Source organism: Amyelois transitella, chromosome 29, assembly GCF_032362555.1.
Source record: "Amyelois transitella isolate CPQ chromosome 29, ilAmyTran1.1, whole genome shotgun sequence".
NCBI lineage: Eukaryota > Metazoa > Arthropoda > Insecta > Lepidoptera > Pyralidae > Amyelois > Amyelois transitella.
Window position 1 is genome coordinate 2,607,195 of NC_083532.1, and position 18,353 is coordinate 2,625,547.

General features: G+C 34.5%; 3 protein-coding genes across 6 annotated transcripts; all 3 read left to right on the forward strand.

Moving 5' to 3' along the window:
• Positions 1–1,335: 1,335 nt before the first annotated feature.
• Positions 1,336–5,371, forward strand: LOC132903747 (uncharacterized). The gene is made up of 2 exons (XM_060952661.1): positions 1,336–1,498; positions 2,280–5,371. Exon 2 carries the CDS (start codon positions 2,283–2,285, stop codon positions 4,647–4,649), a length of 2,367 nt encoding a protein of 788 aa, XP_060808644.1. The 5' UTR covers positions 1,336–1,498; positions 2,280–2,282; the 3' UTR covers positions 4,650–5,371.
• Positions 5,372–6,411: 1,040 nt separating this feature from the next.
• On the forward strand, positions 6,412–17,724 carry LOC106129477 (metaxin-2). Of its 4 annotated transcripts, none has more exons than XM_060952665.1 (7): positions 6,412–6,584; positions 8,117–8,223; positions 8,603–8,833; positions 9,945–10,121; positions 10,674–10,735; positions 11,712–11,862; positions 12,535–13,203. In XM_060952665.1, exons 1-7 carry the CDS (start codon positions 6,539–6,541, stop codon positions 12,715–12,717), a joined length of 957 nt encoding a protein of 318 aa, XP_060808648.1. In that variant the 5' UTR covers positions 6,412–6,538; the 3' UTR covers positions 12,718–13,203. The 4 variants fall into 4 exon arrangements, with proteins under 4 accessions (XP_060808648.1, XP_060808645.1, XP_060808649.1 ...); XM_060952662.1 differs by lacking the exon at positions 12,535–13,203 and adding an exon at positions 16,374–17,723 and having other exon boundaries at positions 6,413–6,584; XM_060952664.1 differs by lacking the exons at positions 6,412–6,584; positions 12,535–13,203 and adding exons at positions 6,672–6,797; positions 16,374–17,724.
• On the forward strand, positions 13,427–16,343 carry LOC132903748 (uncharacterized). Its single transcript, XM_060952667.1, has 2 exons — positions 13,427–14,180; positions 14,588–16,343. Exons 1-2 carry the CDS (start codon positions 13,753–13,755, stop codon positions 14,751–14,753), a joined length of 594 nt encoding a protein of 197 aa, XP_060808650.1. The 5' UTR covers positions 13,427–13,752; the 3' UTR covers positions 14,754–16,343.
• Positions 17,725–18,353: the final 629 nt, after the last annotated feature.

Genomic DNA, 18,353 nt, shown 5'->3' on the forward strand with positions numbered 1-18,353 from the left:
GATTTATATGTAATTTTTAACATAATTAAAAAAGGAGCTGTGTACCTATTATAAAATATTACTAGTCCCTGTAATAACTGTAGATATCGCTTTATTTTTTATCCAGCACCTTGAATTCCAAACTTTGTTGTGACAGTCAATTATAATTTTCCTTTTTCTAAAATTAATCGCGGAGTATGTGAAGAAAGGTAGACAAGATAATTATACCAAACTAATATTTATAAATGCGAAAGTAAGTTTATTTATTGTCTCTTCACACAATGGAACTAATTTCTTACTAATTATACAAATACTTTACATTGCGTTAAAACCCAACTTGTACAATTTACACATTTGACACTCCTTATACAATTTCGTGAATCAAAGGGAAAATAGTTACAAAAAGACAAGTAAATTCCATTCTCGTAACTGGTTATCAAGTAAGAAATAATACGTTCGTATTACTTAAGATCAACTATGAACGTGGATTAATGAGACATTTGTAGTACGTGTGGAGCGGTAAAATTTGCGTTTATTTCTAGGATTGATTCTGCTTTCCAAAAAATATATCTACCTAAATATTTTTGGATAAAACGTTATATGATGAAAAATTAACAAGAATTAAAAAATACCTACAGTAGAGCTTATAAAGATATGAAGACACAGACATATAAATATAATGTTTTTAAATATGTGCACCTAACCTATTAAGTATACCTACCTACTCAAAAAGATAGGCCTCTTTTCCTACCAGACTTTTAAAAACACAAATATTTTCCTATAACCTCTGACCTTTTTTTATTCAATTTCTAAGATCCAATGCTGTCTTCTTGACATAACCTATCACATTTTCTACCATATAACATTATTAAAAATTATCAGTGATGAGTGTATACAATTTGTGGGAAAATGAACAGAAAGAGCCCAAATTAAAAAGCACATTATCGTCTCAGTGGAATTTCAAATCGCGCATGGCGACCCCGAGATCTTCGTCGCCACAGAGCAGAGTCGGCGAGGCCATATTCAATGATTACATAGACTTGGCCATTTCCAAGTCCAATTTGTCTACGGACGCGAAACAGGCCGAGCCTTTAGATAGGCCATTTGATTTTTTCGACGACGAAGAGTTTGCATTTGGCATCAATTTGTTGAATAAAAATGTGGCGTGCGTTGGTGATAACATAACGAAGCTTATACAAATGGGTAAGACATTCTAGATACTTTAGAAATGAATAAGACATTCTTTAAGTTCTAGATATTTTAGAAATTAATTCATACCTACGTATTTTTGTCTTTATTCTATGGGTTGGATAGAGTCAACTTGTGAAGGCAACAGTCTCAAAAAGATGCTTTATAAATTACCTACCGTCAATGTGCCTTACTTGATACTGCAGGTTAACTTGATACAAATAACTGGTTTTTTCGAACGCACCCATATTTTTTTACACATGGTAACATTACTGCTGGCAAGTGTCATGGCGACAGGAGAAAAGTGTGTGCAAGATAAATAATAACTAAAGTAAGTCTTTTCAAGCCTATTTTATGAATAATTAGAGTTGAAAGTTTTCACAATAAATTGTTAAGTTCTGTGGTTCATAAAACTTCACATGTTACTCGATCTGTGTTGATCTTTGTCAAAATCTGGTCTTTGCATAACCTAACCTTACTATTTAGCTACAAACTATCAAAGGTTTCGTGAATTTTAAGTTAAAACGACGGCTTGTGTGCCACTCCAAATGAAAATATTTCGAAGTGGTTGTAATTTGATACATTTGTTTCATGTTATCTACTGTCTCATGTTACCTACTGTTTCAAGTTACCAACTGTCTCAAGTTATTTACTATGTCTCAAAATGGCTTAATAATTGTTAAAACTTTCTTTTTAATTAAAAGCTCGTTTTGCGGCCATTTTTTTCTGTCAAAAATTTAATATTTCAATGAAATCATAGAAACCATAGATTCATGTAAACTTGTTGTCAAGTATTTTAAATATAATATGAATGTGAACGAAAAGGATTTTTTTTGCGATTAATGGATAATCTTTTCATAAAAATAACAATGGTGTAAAATGTTCTATTCTTATTAATCAATCCTATAAAAATTATCTTTTGATGTATGTCACAGATATAATAACATTACATTTAATGTAATGTTTTTATATCTGTGGTGTATGTAATGAATTTTCATGTCTACTATGGTTTTGAAGATTTCAATGGAAGGGTAAAATAATTGACAAGAAAATTTGCCAAGAAAGACAATTATCTTGGGCTTACCTAAATCTTCATTTCGATTTTTTGACAGAACATGGGAAGGTATCGAAAGAAAATTGGGTCACGGCCATACCGTAACTACTCCAATGAAGCGGTTGAAAATGCAGTGGCTTCAGTGCGAAAAGGTATGTCGATTAGAAAAGCTGCAGAAAAATATAATGTTCCACCAGCCACTGTACAGAGAAAAGTGCGTTGTAAGCATATGAATAAAGTTGGAAGACCCACAGTTTTTTCAAATGAAGATGAAAATATAATTGTAGAAGCCTTAATTCTTTGCGGGAAATGGGGATTTCCTATAACAGCCTTTGACTTGACGCTTATTGTGAAGCAATACCTTGACACGAAGGGAAAGACAGAACCTAGATTTAAGAACAATTTGCCAGGAAGATTTTGGTTGAAAGGATTTTTAGACCGAAACAAACATGAAATTTCGTACAAGTTTTGTGAAAACATTAAAAGAGCAAGAGCTGCTGTTAATCCTGAAATGATATCTGATTATTTTGATAATCTAATGATTAGCTTGGAGGGAGTAAAACCAGAAGCAATTGTGAATTTTGATGAAACTAACTTTACCGACGACCCTGGAAAAACAAAAGTATTAGTAAGAAGAGGTTTCAAAAGTCCAAAAAATATCATTGACGCTTCGAAATCGAGCACATCGGTTATGTTTGCAGGATCAGCATCAGGAGCTTTATTACCAATATATGTCGTATATAAGGCTGAGCACCTTTACGATTCTTGGTTGAGAGGAGGGCCAGCTAATACATTCTACAATCGAACAAGAAGCGGTTGGTTTGACAGTACAACGTTTGAAGACTGGTTTTTCAAAGTGGTTGTACCTTATTTCAGTTCGGTAGGTGAAGGTCCGAAAGCAATACTAGGAGATAACCTGGCAAGTCATCTGTCTGTAAAGGTTATACAAAAATGTGCGGAATCAGATATTCGTTTCATATTTCTCCCTGCAAATAGTTCACACTTAACCCAACCGCTTGATGTCGCTTACTTCCGTCCACTTAAAGCAATATGGCGAAAAACCTTATTAGAATGGAAGCAGAAAACCAGGGGCTGCATTCCCAAAGATCAGTTTCCGCGACTTTTAAAACGATCGTTAGATCAACTGTTGACATCTTCAGAGAATTTAAAGTCAGGGTTTCGTGCAGCTGGGATTTGCCCTCTCAACAAACAAACAGTTCTGGCCAAGCTTCCCGTTGAAACTCCAGAAAATAACAGCACATCTAAAGAATGGGCGAGTGCATTCGAAAGTTTTTTAAAAGAAAGTCGTCTTAATACATCAGCTCCTCTTAAAGTGAGAAAGAAAAAATTGCAAGCTTCGGCAGGTCAAAGCCTTACAGTCTCCGATATTACAAATCCTTCAAATACTCAAAATATTGAAGAAGTAGACGTGGGAATTTGTGATGCAGAAGAAGATTATTTAGAAGTAAACATAGATTCAGATCCATTATTTACGCAACCGAAAACAGCACGTGAAGAAGACACGGATACTACAGTTTCTAGCAATTATTCTGTACATGATACATCTGATAGTGATAATATATCTGAATTACAAGATTTCGATAATTTGATAGAAAAAACCACAACCCAATCAAATATCATTCCTAACATTAAATTAAAACAACAAAGAAAACATGTATATTTAGATTCTGAAGATCAAGAAAATATATTTTTCCAGCCAAGAGTCTCTAAATCACGAGAAAAATCAAAAGGTGAAGAGGACATAATTTCGCAATCAAAAATATCTAAATCAGTACAGAAACTGTCTTCTTCCACAAAAGATCAAAATAATGTAATTACTCAGCCAGAAGTATTTGCATCACCACAGGAACCATTATCTTCCACTAATCAAGACGACATTATTACGCTACCAAAAGTATATGAACCAGAACAGCAACCATCTACCTCTAAATCTATTGATATAAAACGCAAACCTAAAGATCAAAACGATATAACTTCGCAGCCAAAAGTATTTAAATCAACACAGCAACCATCATCCTCCAAATCTGCTAAAATGAAACTGAAACAAATTTTAAGTGAAACCAAGAATGAACATATAGAAACCGAACCTACTTCTGAAGTATCTGTAAAAATGTATGACTTTGTAAAAATTCACTTAATATATGATGGCTTTAAAAATAAACCAATGGTAAAAGAGTTCTTTGCTCAGATAACTGAAATATTAAATGAGAATGAGTATTCCTGTAAGTTTTTGAGAAAAAGCACAAATAAAGGAATTTATGTATTTCCCCCTGTTGATGATATTATGACTGTTGACTCTCAAAAAATTATATCAGTTGTTAAGCCAGTATTGTTGAAAAGAGGTCGTTACAGTTTCAATGTAAATGTAAGTAATATAAAGCCAAATCTTATTATTAATGAAGACTGATTGAAATTTTAAGACTGAAGAATATTGTTTATTAGTTGTAAGTTCAAGTACTCACTTAAGTGTTGTCAATTTGATACATGCAGTCAACTTGAAACGTCTCATTTTAGAAACTGATTTATCTGATTATTTTTGTAATGTTTAATTATTGTAATGATTAGCTTATAAAGCTACCAAAAACGTGTATTATTTTTTTAGTTACTATAGTACCCACTATATATGAAAATATTGGAGTATGATTGTTATAAGTTTTTGAGTTATGTAAGATTAAATTCTTGTTTCATTATTTTCTCCTTATTTTACTTTAGAAAAGTATTTCTATTTGTTTTCACTGCATTGCCAAATAAGCGAACAACGTTGATTTAAACTGATTGTAATGAATATTAATAAAAATTGAGCTATACGGAACTTGTTTCATTTTTGGTACTTAAAATTTAGTGCAGCTGCCCAAAAAAAAAATTTTCAGTTGGTCATGTAGTTTTTGAATTTTTTTACTGTCTCAAGTATTCATTTAAATTCTATTCATGATACTTTCATATGTTTTGTGTGGTGTATCAATTATGGCACTTCATGATGGTAACATGAGACAGCAAAAATAAAAAAAATAAAAAATCTGTGATGTACCTATGGGCTTGGGGAAGCATTTTTTGGATAAAAAAGGTACAGACTATATTATAGATGTGAATACTGTCACTATTCGTTGACACAGTAAAAGTTTATAAACACCTGAATTCCAAAACTGTCTCAAGTAAGGCGCTATGACGGTACCTGATGATTGAAACACTGATGCTTTATAAATAACGCTTCGAAAAGATTATATATCTTTTCCATAGAAGTCGTCAAAGGAGACCAAGGATCAGGCTTAAAAAGAGATTCCTCTTGAAAGCGATGGGGTCGATATTGGGTCTGTCTATCCCGCAAGGAATGTAGACGTGTATGAAAAGATTAAAAGGTCACGTTTGTGGTGACTACACTAACTTCCCACGCCATCAGCCAATCACAGTGACAATACGTCGCGCTCTGTATGGTCCTGCGCAGCGTGCGCCAACTAGGTACGTCCGATCCGTCGGACAGAGTCCAAGGCGCGCTGCAAGGGCCCTATGGCTTAACGATGGAATTGTAGGTAATTCAAATAGTTACAGGTTGCTAGCCTACTGCCGTGTGGTTTCGGGCACCAATAAAAAAAGCAAAGGACCACGTGGCCTTTTAGTTTTTTCAAGACTGTTGGCTCTGTCTACCCCGCAAGGGATATAGACGTGAATGAATACATCTATGGGAAAGATATGGAGTAGTCCTGTTCTAAATATTCCCGCGATATTATCCTTTATGTATAGAGGTACATATTTTCTTTGATTAGCTCTGAAGATATATTCTTTTTAAATATTCACTTTATTCCTTATAATTTACAATTAATGGGGATTAAGAGTCATTCAACCAATCTTATCGGCTTCTTGATTTCCTGTATTCAAGTTGCAATCCTTAGAAAGTTTGATTGCGCATTTTTTGATGGGTGTACTTATCAATCAAAAATGTATCAATTTACCAACAGTGTGGTGTACACTGGTGAAGGGCGTGGGTCTTGACTCTTGCCTTGGAGTTTCGCGAACTTAACAAGGACATTACAATAATTTAAAACACACTAGCTACCTGTACTACATGCCTGTGCCTGGTATGAAGTACTACAGGACGAAAACAAATTTAACTACTGACATTAACTATCGTTCAGCTGTCACTGTCAGTGTCAGTTTAGATTTTTCATGATCCTTAAAACTTCAAAGTTAGGTACATTCGGAGTTCCTGTTTTGAAAATCAGTCGCTAATTTATGGAAAAGAAAATTTGGTACTTTCGTACTGTTGTTACATATTGATTGGCTAACAATTTCTCAAGTATAATGCCTGAGTTTAATCTTAAGGATTCTATAATAACTTCATTGAACGGTAAGAAACAATTTACAAATTGTGTCTCATGTTCCAGTTATATAATTTTTATTTTGTAGTATTCATTTTATTTTGACTCATTATTTTAAAAACAAACTTAAATTTTAGACACCAGGTGCAATATTTAACTTCAATTCACTGCATCTTCTTACTATCACAACGGAAAACTTCGGAAACCTACCAATATGAAGGATGAAAAGAATCTCATTTTCGGTATTTTTGAATTGGATTTGACCCTTTTTGCTGTAGTGATAAAAAGAGTCTTCCTAAAAATGGGTTTTGTGTGCGTGTGTGCTCGGATAGTTTTAAATAAATTAACAAGAAAAATTATTAACCTAACCTAAAAACTTTAAATCTTACCTAAAAAATTAATATGCAACTTTCGAAAATTTTCAGAAGTATGGAAATATAAAACATGTTAATTGTGTTAAAAGAAATTCGCTCACTTTGGCATGTTGTGGAGCGCAATAATTTCATCCAATCCCTGTGAAAATTGATTTATTTTTTATTTTGTTACTTTCAATGCTTAAAATTAACAAATAATTTAATCTTAATTTTACACTTAATTGTATTGAGTATTTAACACTATTAATCATATACTGATTTAACACTGTCTCCTTTCTTCATTGTCCTGGTCTTGGTTGCATCCTCACCACTCTGGAGAGAAGACCAGGATGATACTTTGACCATGGATCCTAGATTGGGTGAGTCAGGTTTTTACTTGAAGCAACATTTGTCTGACCTTTGCAACTTCTTCAGGGGAACCTAACCATAATCAATCTGTGACTTCAAAACAAGTCAAACATTAGCCAACTGGTTTGAGTTGTATCAAATGGCAAATAAGCCAGAAGGCTACCCCAATGCAAATACAGATATTTCAAATGATTCAATTTAATTTAATATAATATGAATATAGAATAAACCATTTGTGTTTTCAAAACAAGTAAAACATTAGCCAACTAGTTTGAATTGTTTCAAATTGCAAACAAACTAGAAAGCTAAAGAAAGACTTAAAACATATGTGACAAAATAAACCTTAGGCTAAAACAAGTAAAAATAATAAAAAAAAAACCCTAATTGATTGTGTTAGTACATCCAGTTGCTTGAATGTGCAGTTTTACTCATGATGTTTCCCTCACCGTAAGAGCATCAGTTAGTATTTAAACTAATGTACATCTCTACTGTCTCTCTTTTGCCTTCAAATAACTAATACTTGCTAAATTCCCAAATCGTCTCACAGAAAATGGAATATTCCGAAATGCTGTTTTTAACTACCTATACAAGACTTTAAAGAACTTTCAACATTTCAATGCACTAAAGCAAATAACAGTCACTTTGTAAATAGAAATATAACAAGAAAACTAAAATTTTAAATATGTGTATACTTGATTGTAGTCTCTGCCTACCCTTACCCTATCCTAGAGGTGTGATTTTATGTATGTATGTATGTATACTTTATATGTAAATCAAGTATACACAGGAAAAGAACATAAAAAAAAATACAGTACTAAGTGTTAGCTAACTGCTTTCAGCTCAAGAGCCATGGCCGAACGACGTGAAACTGTTCCAGCCGTACGAAGTGGAGCAAATCCTTCTGCCAGACAATGCGAGTTGTCTCGCCGTCCAGGCTTTCTTGAAGGTATGTAAGGAATAAAGGGAAAATATTCTGATTAATCTTATTTAGAGATGAAAGATAATGAGACAAAATTTTATGAAAAAGAAACATGTTTTAGCACCAAATGGTTTCTTTTTACTCACTTCAAAAAAAGGAGGAGGAGGAGTTCTCAATTCACACAACACTAACTCATCACGATATCTCGAAATCTACTAAGCCGATAAAGTTGAAACTTGCATGGCATGAAGATAGATTGTAATTGGAAACGTCCATTAGGGATTTTTTGAAATTTCCGCAGGAACGAGAAAAACGTTCTACACGGACGAAGCCGCGGGTGCTCTCTAGTCACTTAGAAAGCTGTCATAATCCCACCGTAAAAGAAATAAACAAATTTGCATTTCAGATGTGCAACCTCCCTTTCGAAGTGGAGATGCGTTGGAATGCGGAATTCATGTCACCCTCGGGCCGCGTCCCCTTCATCAAGTGCGGAGCGTTCGTGGTGTCGGAGTTGGAGCCAATTGTGCAGTTCGCCGCTAACAAGGGAGTCTCGCTTTGTGGAAGACTGTCCACGGAGGAGAAGGCTGAAATGAGGGCTTACATGAGCTTGATTACGAATGTTTTGGTTAATGCTGAGGTATGTGTTAAGCTATGTGGTTCCCAGAACTTAATTTTAATTAATTCTTCTACACATGCGCTTTGGAAGCGGTAGTAGTTATAATTAGATTTAAGTTATGTGACGTCAATAAGTGATACCTTGTATCTAATTTTGAAAATAAATCTATTCTATTCTAATATATTATATTTATAAATTGAAAGCTTTTACCCGCAGCTTCGCCCGCGTGAATTTAGCGCCATTTAGAGGCACAGAAAGCGATTTTTAAGCCATCTATAAAACAATTGAGGTTTTTTGAAAATCCCACAGGAACTTTTGTATTTACCGGGATGAAACATAGCCCGTGTCCTCTCCAGACTCATATATATATATATATATATATTTTGATTTTATTTTGATTTTATTTTCGTATAGTAAACCGGAAATGAAGATTTCAAATAGATTTTCAAGCAACTTCGACATAATTTTATTTTATTTCTTTAGCATTAAATTTAAGCTTTATGTATGCTAATCACACACATTCGGCAAAAAAGCTTCGGACGAAAAAAATATTTTGTGTGCACTTCCATATCTGCTAGGAGTATAACTAACCAGAATATAAACAAAATCCAGAACCTCACCCTATTTTGCCTGTCCGCTTCACGTGAAATGCCCCGTACGTTAATTTTATCTCGGACGTTTCGAAACATGTTACATTTATGCTAGTTTTCAGTAGCTCCGTGACCACTGAAAACCACCATAAAAGAATGTAATTTTATGGTGACCACATACTTATTTTTTTTTATTTACTTACTATTTCTTGTAACTGTATAAATTTCTGCACAATAAAGATATTACAAACAATGTCGATTTATTGAAATCGCATCGAAATCGGAATTGGTGCACGAACTGGTTTCAAAATTAAACCTACTGCTAAATGTCCAATGCAGTTTTTGGTTTCCAGCACTTCACAATAGGACCACACACATCATATCTTTACCATGCATGTATGTATGTATATATGTCGCAGGATTTCGTGGTATACCTAGGTATACCTAGGAATTTCGTGAAATCTCTGATATCCTCATTTCTCTGCGACATATATATGTACTTAAGTTTGAACCAGTCATGACTAGTGTTATCACAATTCCAGCTGTACATATCCTGGATAGACGAAGACACATTCAACGCTGTGACCAAAGTGCGCAACTCGTCGGTGTACCCCTGGCCTTTAGGCTGGTTGCAGACTAGGAGCAAGAGGAACGCAGTAGCGAAACGTTTGAAAGCATTGCATTGGCATGACAAGACGTTGGATCAAGTTTTAGCTGATGTAAGTCTTCTTCTTTGTTCCTGGCTTTAGTACCGGTTGCAATCTCACCACTCTGGATAGGAAGTTCCTCTCTAGAGTGGTGAGTGGTGATGAGAGAGGTGAGGGTTCCTCTGAGGAACCAAAGGGTATGCCTTTGACCATGGAACCTGGATTGTGTGAGTCAGGTTTTTACACGAAGCGATTACCATCTGACCTCCGCAACCTTTGCAGGGGAACGTAATCTAATAGCAAATAAACCAGAAGGCTGGAGAAAATTCAGCAAAATTTTTTCGTTTGTTGAAACATATTAAATAAGGAAAGAAAAATCGTATTAGCTCCATCATGGTTACATGTCCAGTTGCCTGAATGTGCAGGTTTCCTCACGATGTTTTCCCTCACCGTAAGAACATCGATTAGTAATAAAACTAATGTAGGTACATAACCTCTAATATAGTCATTGACTATGTGCATGGCCGATGTGGGATTTGAACTTGTGCCTTTTAACCGAGCACCTTACCGATTCGACAACCGACGCATTCACTTTACCAATAATATAACCCTCTTTTTTTTCAGGTGGAGCAATGCTGTAATTCATTGAGCCAAAGACTCGGTGACAGAGACTTCTTCTTCGGAACGTAAGTACCACCCGATAAATAGATTTAGAACATGTATATTTATTGTGAATCGTCATTTTAGATATAAACGCTACGGTGCACTCTAAAATCAGTAGTAAATTTAGTAAATTTAATTATAAGTTCGAAATTTTATTATTGATAAATACTGAAACTAAACTACGTCAAAGTTTTACACTAAAAGGTGTGTACACAAGAGAGGTTCCATTGTTTAGCGACAATTTGTATTTACTGATTTTGATTTATATGAACTACTGTTAGGTTAAGATGTACGGTGATGATTGTCATTCTGTGGATGTTTATTTCTTCGTATTTACTCATTCGTTTGTATCAATATCAACTTATACAATCCCAATATCTATTCATTAGTTCAATCATTCATTTGTAACCTATCCTATCTAATTTCCCGCAGTTCTATTCCCTTAGTCGCTCTATTCTATGGTCACACGCGTGTTTTTCTCTCTGCGAACGGACCCCAAAACCGCTCTCATTCATTCATTCACTGATAAGTGAAATAATTCAGCGGCTGGTGTTTTATTTCTAACCTGTCCAATCTCCTATCTCTTTCCCACAGTCCTACTTCTCTAAACGCGGTAGTCTACGGTCACACACGAGCTATACTCTGCCAAAAGCCGAAATCGAATCATTCATTCACTCATTTTTTCATTTTCACATTCAGTGCCGTGTGGTTCCCGGCACCATTACAAAAAAGAATAGGACCACTCCATCTCTTTCCCTGGATGTCGTAAACGGCGACTAAGGGATAGGCTTATAAACTTGGGATTCCTCTTTTAGGCGATGGGCTAGCAACCTGTCACTATTTGAATCTCAATTCTATCACTAAGCCAAACAGCTGAGCGTGGCCTTTTCAAGACTGGTGGCTATGTCTACCCCGCTAGGGATATAGACGTGATTATATGTATGTATGCATTCACTCATTCATTCCTAACCTGTCCAATCTCCCATCTCTTTCCCACAGTCCTACACCTCTAGACGCGCTAGTCTATGGTCACACGCGAGCTATACTCTCTGCCAATGGACCCAAAGCGGCTCTGATGATAAAACCTATCACTAGTTCTCTATTGAGACACATTTTAAGAATGAAGAACTTGACAAAGATGGAGTTGACGGTTAGTGGATTATTTTGTGATATTGTTAGTATATTTTTAAAATAATACAGGTATTAAACGCGCGCGACTACCACGGATCATTGTAACATGATGATGTAACATGACTCTTAATGTCATTGTAATTGTAACATGATTCTTAATGTCCGAGATAAAAGAAAGGTACGTTACTTGCGCGTTTAATACCTAGGTATATTTATAAATAGTATTCTGATAAGGTTTTGAGATGATTATTACAATTTTTTGACAGCAAGATAGAAGGATAACTTTCTTTCTTTCTTCAAAATTAGATAGATATTAAAATTTATGCATTTGACACCTGTCAAAGAGTTGAAGCTATATTTAATAGACTGTAGATTATGTGACGGTTGCTGGAAACTATATGCTTATGTATATGTATGTATATATATGTATGTTTGTACGCGATTATCTCACGTTGCGCTGAACCGATTTTGATGCGGTTTATAACACTTAGGAGAAGGTTTTAGAAATTTTTCGGATTTAATACAAGGGGGATATCGATTGGAGGCGGTTTTCTTTTAGCAAAAAATAATTTAATAAGTAATTCAAGGGGAAGGTTTCACACATACATTGTTACATAATACGTATAAATGCTACCCGTGCGAAGCCGGGGCGGGTCGCCAGTCTCTAATATTATGCTAACATCACCACTAGCCCCAAGAGGAATACCTGATAACGCAAGCGGTTCAACTCACGCGCCGCCGGCTGTCCCCCACTCAGACCGTGTCCGAGCGCAGCACAAGAATCAGACGGTCTAAATTGTGTATCAAAAATCAGAGCAAGGACAATGTGCATAGGGATGTGTTCGGTATGACTAGTTTGTTGGAAGTAGGGTAGAAATGTTCTAAGTGGGATGTATCACGATCAGTGGTCGGGACGGGTAGAGTGATTTCATGTAGGTACTTATATTTCTTAAGCCTGATTTACATTACGAAACAAGTGTCATGCATGATAAAACTAGTTTCGTGAAACAAATTGAAGCTCATGTGAAACTTGTATATTTTTATCTAATGTCCAACGTTGGTAAGCCATTTTTTGGCGCGTATTTGTCTGCTATAATAATAAAAAAACCAAACGTCCACTCTGCGCAGGCGCTGTCGCGACGCATTTAAATTAAGAAATTAGTTGTATGACATTTGTTTTACAAAAAATATGCGCATAGCACGAAACTACTCCAGTTTACCAAAAGTAATGCATGCATTGTAAAACTGAACGTTTACACGTGATATTACAGATCAAATTAGTTTTATCAAACTAATTTTAAGCCACTAATTTCGTAATGTCAATCCGGCCTTAGAAAATCATAGAAATCACAATATTTACAGTATAATTTATAACATGATGTTTATTGTGTAGCTTCTAGTAGTTAAATTTGTTTTTTGTTATTAAATTTTCTTCGTTACTTTGATTAGTGGATAATGCTCTTCAATTATTTTGATAACTTATAAAATTGAATAACATACTTTAGCAACTTTAAATTTGTTACTTTTACGTCGTCACGTCTTGCGGGGTAGACAGAGCCAAAAGTCTTGAAAAGACTAAAAGGCTACGTTCAGCTGTATAGAATGTTTTCAGCTATACAATGGAATAGAGATTCAATTAGTGACAGGTTGCTAGCCCATCGCCTACAAGAAGAATCCCAAGTTTATTTGGCTTTTACGACATCCATGGGAAAGATGTTGTCCTATTCTAAAGTCCCGATAACCACACGGTTCGTTAGATAGCTTAGTTATTATAAATCAGTTACTTTTGGATAGATCTGACTTGATGAAATGGAAAACGCCATTTTAGTTAGCATACCTTTTCGAGCATATATTTCGACATATAAATTTTCTAGGTTTCAAACCGTTCGCCTCAAAACAAATTATAATAATGACGTCAAAAGAAGGCGGTATCACATGCGAGTACACTAAGGACATCGACCCGACCGACTCGCGGTACTGTTTCATAATAGATATGTTAGAAGACGTCTTAGATAAAGTCGAAGAGATATCCATTGATGAAACATTCACTATTTACAATGATAAAGGCGATTTCGAAGTGATCAATAGTCCGAAAGATGACGATTCCATCTTTACGCCGCCACTCGATAAAAAGAACGATTATTTGCACACAATCGAAGAAGATTGTGTTGATTCTTCTACATCGGAAACGAATTCTGTTACAAATTCTGAAGATGTGATACAAATTATTAATGTGGGCGATAGCGATGGTATTGTCAATGAGAAGTTGTTGTTGTCCGAGTTGGATAAAGTTGCAGTTCAGACAAATGATGATCCTGTAGATGTGACTGACTCAAGGTTTGTTAATATCTGAAATAAAAAAAAAAAAATTCTTTACACAGATTTTTTTATGCCCCTGAATTAGGTACTTCGCAACTACTCCGATAAAGAATCGTAGTTTATAAATTTGGAGCCATTTAGGTTGTAAATGACCCATATCCTTTAGGTTCAGTAGCAAATTATAAATTTGTGGTTCGTGACTGATGAAGCTATTGCTGGATAGATTATAGAGTTATTCTTAGCCAGTTTACTTTGGTGGATCAAAATAATAAGAAACAGAACTATCAGGAGCAGTTTTATAACTTGATCTTATCACATTTTGACCTAACAATAAAATATTTTATTAAAATCTTTAATTATCCTCGTACTAATTTCTTAAGTTTTATCCGAATCTGTTTTATTTATTTTTAATTCTTCATCTACAGCGTCAATAAAACTGAAACTATTGGAGCTAACGTTAGTAAAAGCAGCAGCAAATCTAAAATTTACGTTGCTAAGTCGGATTCTCTGTCTACACCAAAGCTATCAGGTTCTTTCTTATTTTTATTTTTTAATTTCGTTGTATCAAATGAATTTATTTTTAAAATGTGACTAAATGATTCCATCTGTAGCTATATTCATCATCCTTCTTGCTTTAGTCCTGCCCCTGTAGCATTGCACGCGCGACGCCTTTTTTATCGCGCGAATAGCTATCGCCGTCCCGTTTCACGTCATAATAAAAAGCGAAACAGAGATAGTTTTTACCGATAGATACTACCTTTCTGTAGTAACGCCTATGACTACGATTTTGGATTAAGTAAGTCAGGTTTTTACACGAAGCGATTTCTTTTTAACCTCCGAAACCTTTGTAGGGGTAACCCAGCCCATATCGAATCATGCGTACTCAACCAGTCTTGATGAATGAAGGTTTCCTCATCACGAGTTCTTTCATCGTATTCGTATTGGTACATACATAGCTGTTATTTTGTACAATATAGGTGCCTCAGGTTTCTGGCTTCAATAGAAAAAACAATAGGACCACTCAATCCCTTTCCCATGGATGTCGTAAAAGGGGACTAAGGGATATTCTTATTAACTTGAGATTCTTTTAGGAGATGGGGTAGCAACCTGTCACTGTTTGAATTAAACTATCATAAAACCAACCAGCTGAACGTAGCCTATCAGTATTTTCAAGACTGTTGGCGCTGTTTACCCCGCAAAGGAAATAGACGTGATTATATGTATGTATGCATGTATGTTGTAGTATTCTCGCTCAATTGTACTTCATCTACAGCGTCTCAATCTACTTTGAAGCTGCCAAGTGATGAGGAAATGAGCGTGCAGAGTCTGCTGAAATATCTTCGTAGAAGGAATACTTACGGCATCCACATTGATGCGGATATTGACTGAATTTTATATTTAATTATTTTGTACCATCGTTATCTTTTTGATCCTCGGTTTCATTGAATTAATATAAATTTTCCCTTACTGCTGGTCTCATACTTTATTTTTATGTAGTTTTAGTGCTATTTTGGTTCTTATCGTAAATTTATTGATTCTTTGAATGATTAAATCAATTTCTTATTAGAATTGAGCCAGGAAATTTTAAAATCCTTTCATATTGTTTTCCTATTACGATCCCAATCTCCCATTATTTTTATCGTTGAAGCTTTGATTTTACAATGATTGAAATTTATTTAGATACTATATAAAGTACTATAGTTTACTTACTAATATTATTTTACAATATCTGTTACAACTGAATTTTATTTATCATTTTTTGTAAATAAATTTGGAATGTCTACAAGTTTCATTATTTTGATACGTTCGGCAGAATGACAATCGTTAATGTGAGTGTTTTATAGATTGAAACGTAGCAAAATTACATATTTACTAACAATTTTACTTTTATTTAAGTTGGTAGATATGTTATTATAGTAGAATATCCCGTATTAAGAAACGTGTAACGTTAGAAATACTTATTCCATCATGAAAGTATACAGCTGAACGTGGCCTTTTAGTCTTTACTGTCGGCTCTGTCTACCCCGCAAGGGATATAGACGTGACTAGTTTGTATTAACGGCAGGTTTGGCATTAGTCGTAGATTACAATACTCAAAAGGGTTTTTTTAGCAAGTAAATACATATTAAGGATATCGCTATCTCCTAAACTAAATCTCGTAGACAATGTAGACGTATAGATAGATAGTAATAATAATTTTATCCTTCACAGTCCCACAGAACTGGACGCCCTTGTGTTCGGCCACGTGTTCACCATCATTACCACCCGCCTGCCTTGCAGAAAGTTAGCAGAAGTTGTGAGAAGGCACGAGACTTTGGTAGCTTTGGCCAAACGGGTGGACGAGCAGTACTTCAAGAGGCCATAGCGCGAGGTTTTCAAGGACATTTCAACTGTGTTCAAAAGGCCTTGAAAGTACCCTCAACTAACAATTTTAAACTTATAACTTGTCCTTCAACTAATTGCTTCTTGTTATAAAATGTAACTTGATCTGTGTGACAGCAGGATGGAACGATAACAGTGACGTAGGTGCGAAAAGGACAGTAAGACTATGTAATGTATACAATTGACATCTGTCATAGAGATCAAGCCAATATAAAATGGACTCTTTTTAGATTTCTGTAAATAAGCCGTAGTTCACTTCACTTTAATTTAGTGTGGTGTTTGAATTGGATCGTTCGTTGAATTATTGTTGACATTGTAATTCTAAATTAATATTTCTTTTTCTCGAATTGAACGGTCATGGACACAAATACTTAGGTCTAGTTTGAATTAATTTTTCTAAAGTCAAAATTTGTCATAAATTATTCCAATATCTATTATCAATTACTGGTAGGTATAATGTGTTCCATTTTTGAAGTATGTTTTAATTTACGTAGTGACAATTCTATTGTATTTAGAAGTTCTTCAACTTGCAATCTCTTTAGGAATAACATAGATTTCTGTAACTAAATCCAGGGTCGGGTATATTACAGATGGAAATAACAGTTTACTTTCATTTTGTCTAGTTTTATATGGGTCTCTTGGGCAGACATAAGGGTTTGGAATACCGGTAAAGTTTTTAACGGTACCGGACTTATACCGGTACCATACGTTTTATTATACCCGAACAACTTTAGGTTAGGATTTCTCAAAGTACTTATACCCTGAGTTTAGGTGTAGTTTTAAAAAGTATAAATCATAAAGTTAGTGTAGACTATAAAGGTAGCTTTTAGATTTGTTATGTACCTATTGTAATTTGGCATAATAATGTGTTGTATCATTGTAACATAGATAAGAAATATATCAGCACAAGTTGAACCTGTTTTTAAAACTAATTTTTATTAAAACTAGTCTAACACCAATATTTGTATGAGAAAATTTTGTAGGTACTCTGTAACTTAGTTATTTTTTAAATTCGAATGTTTTTTTTTAATGTAAGGATTAATGTTAAGATGTTTTGTTAAATTTAGATATTATAATTTCGTTATTGACGAAAGTCTTGTTTTTATCAAGATAATATCTGCATTTTTTAAGTATTTTATGCATTTGCGTGTTATGTTTGTGTGCTTGCATTATATTATTATGAATAAAATTGTGATTAAAGTTTTTTTCTTTTATTTTAATCTTTTGTAGGTCCTCATCCTCATCTTCTGGAGGTCATCCTTCTGGGCCGATTTTCGACAGGTGTTTATGAATGAACGTCAAGATGACGGAGCCACCTCGCAAAACACAAATATTGTCGAACCAGCTCTTAGTACCTAGTTTGTACCTTTTGGTACCTATATCAAAAAAGTTTGTTCCTCAAAGAATTCAAAAATATCGATTGTGATATGTGGTTCCTCCATCTTGACGTCAAAATGGAGGAACCACCTTCGTTTCTTATAAAAATATAATGTATACCGTCAAGATGACCACACACATAGGTAGGGACTATCACTTTTTCAGCTAACTAGTCCACATGGATGGACCGCGTATACACGTGATGGGAACATTATTAAAACTATTCTATTCTATGGATGTTCATCTTGTGTTTTAATTTATAACAAAAACAATTGTGAAATTAGTGTTCTAGCCCTTAAGCTTAAATAAACATCACTTAGGTTGTAACATCGTCCACCGCTGTAAAACTATCTTAAAGCTGGTAGGGTTAAAAAAACAAATAGCTTCGTTTGATAATGTTAACGTTTATTTGGCTTCCATCACAATTCAGAC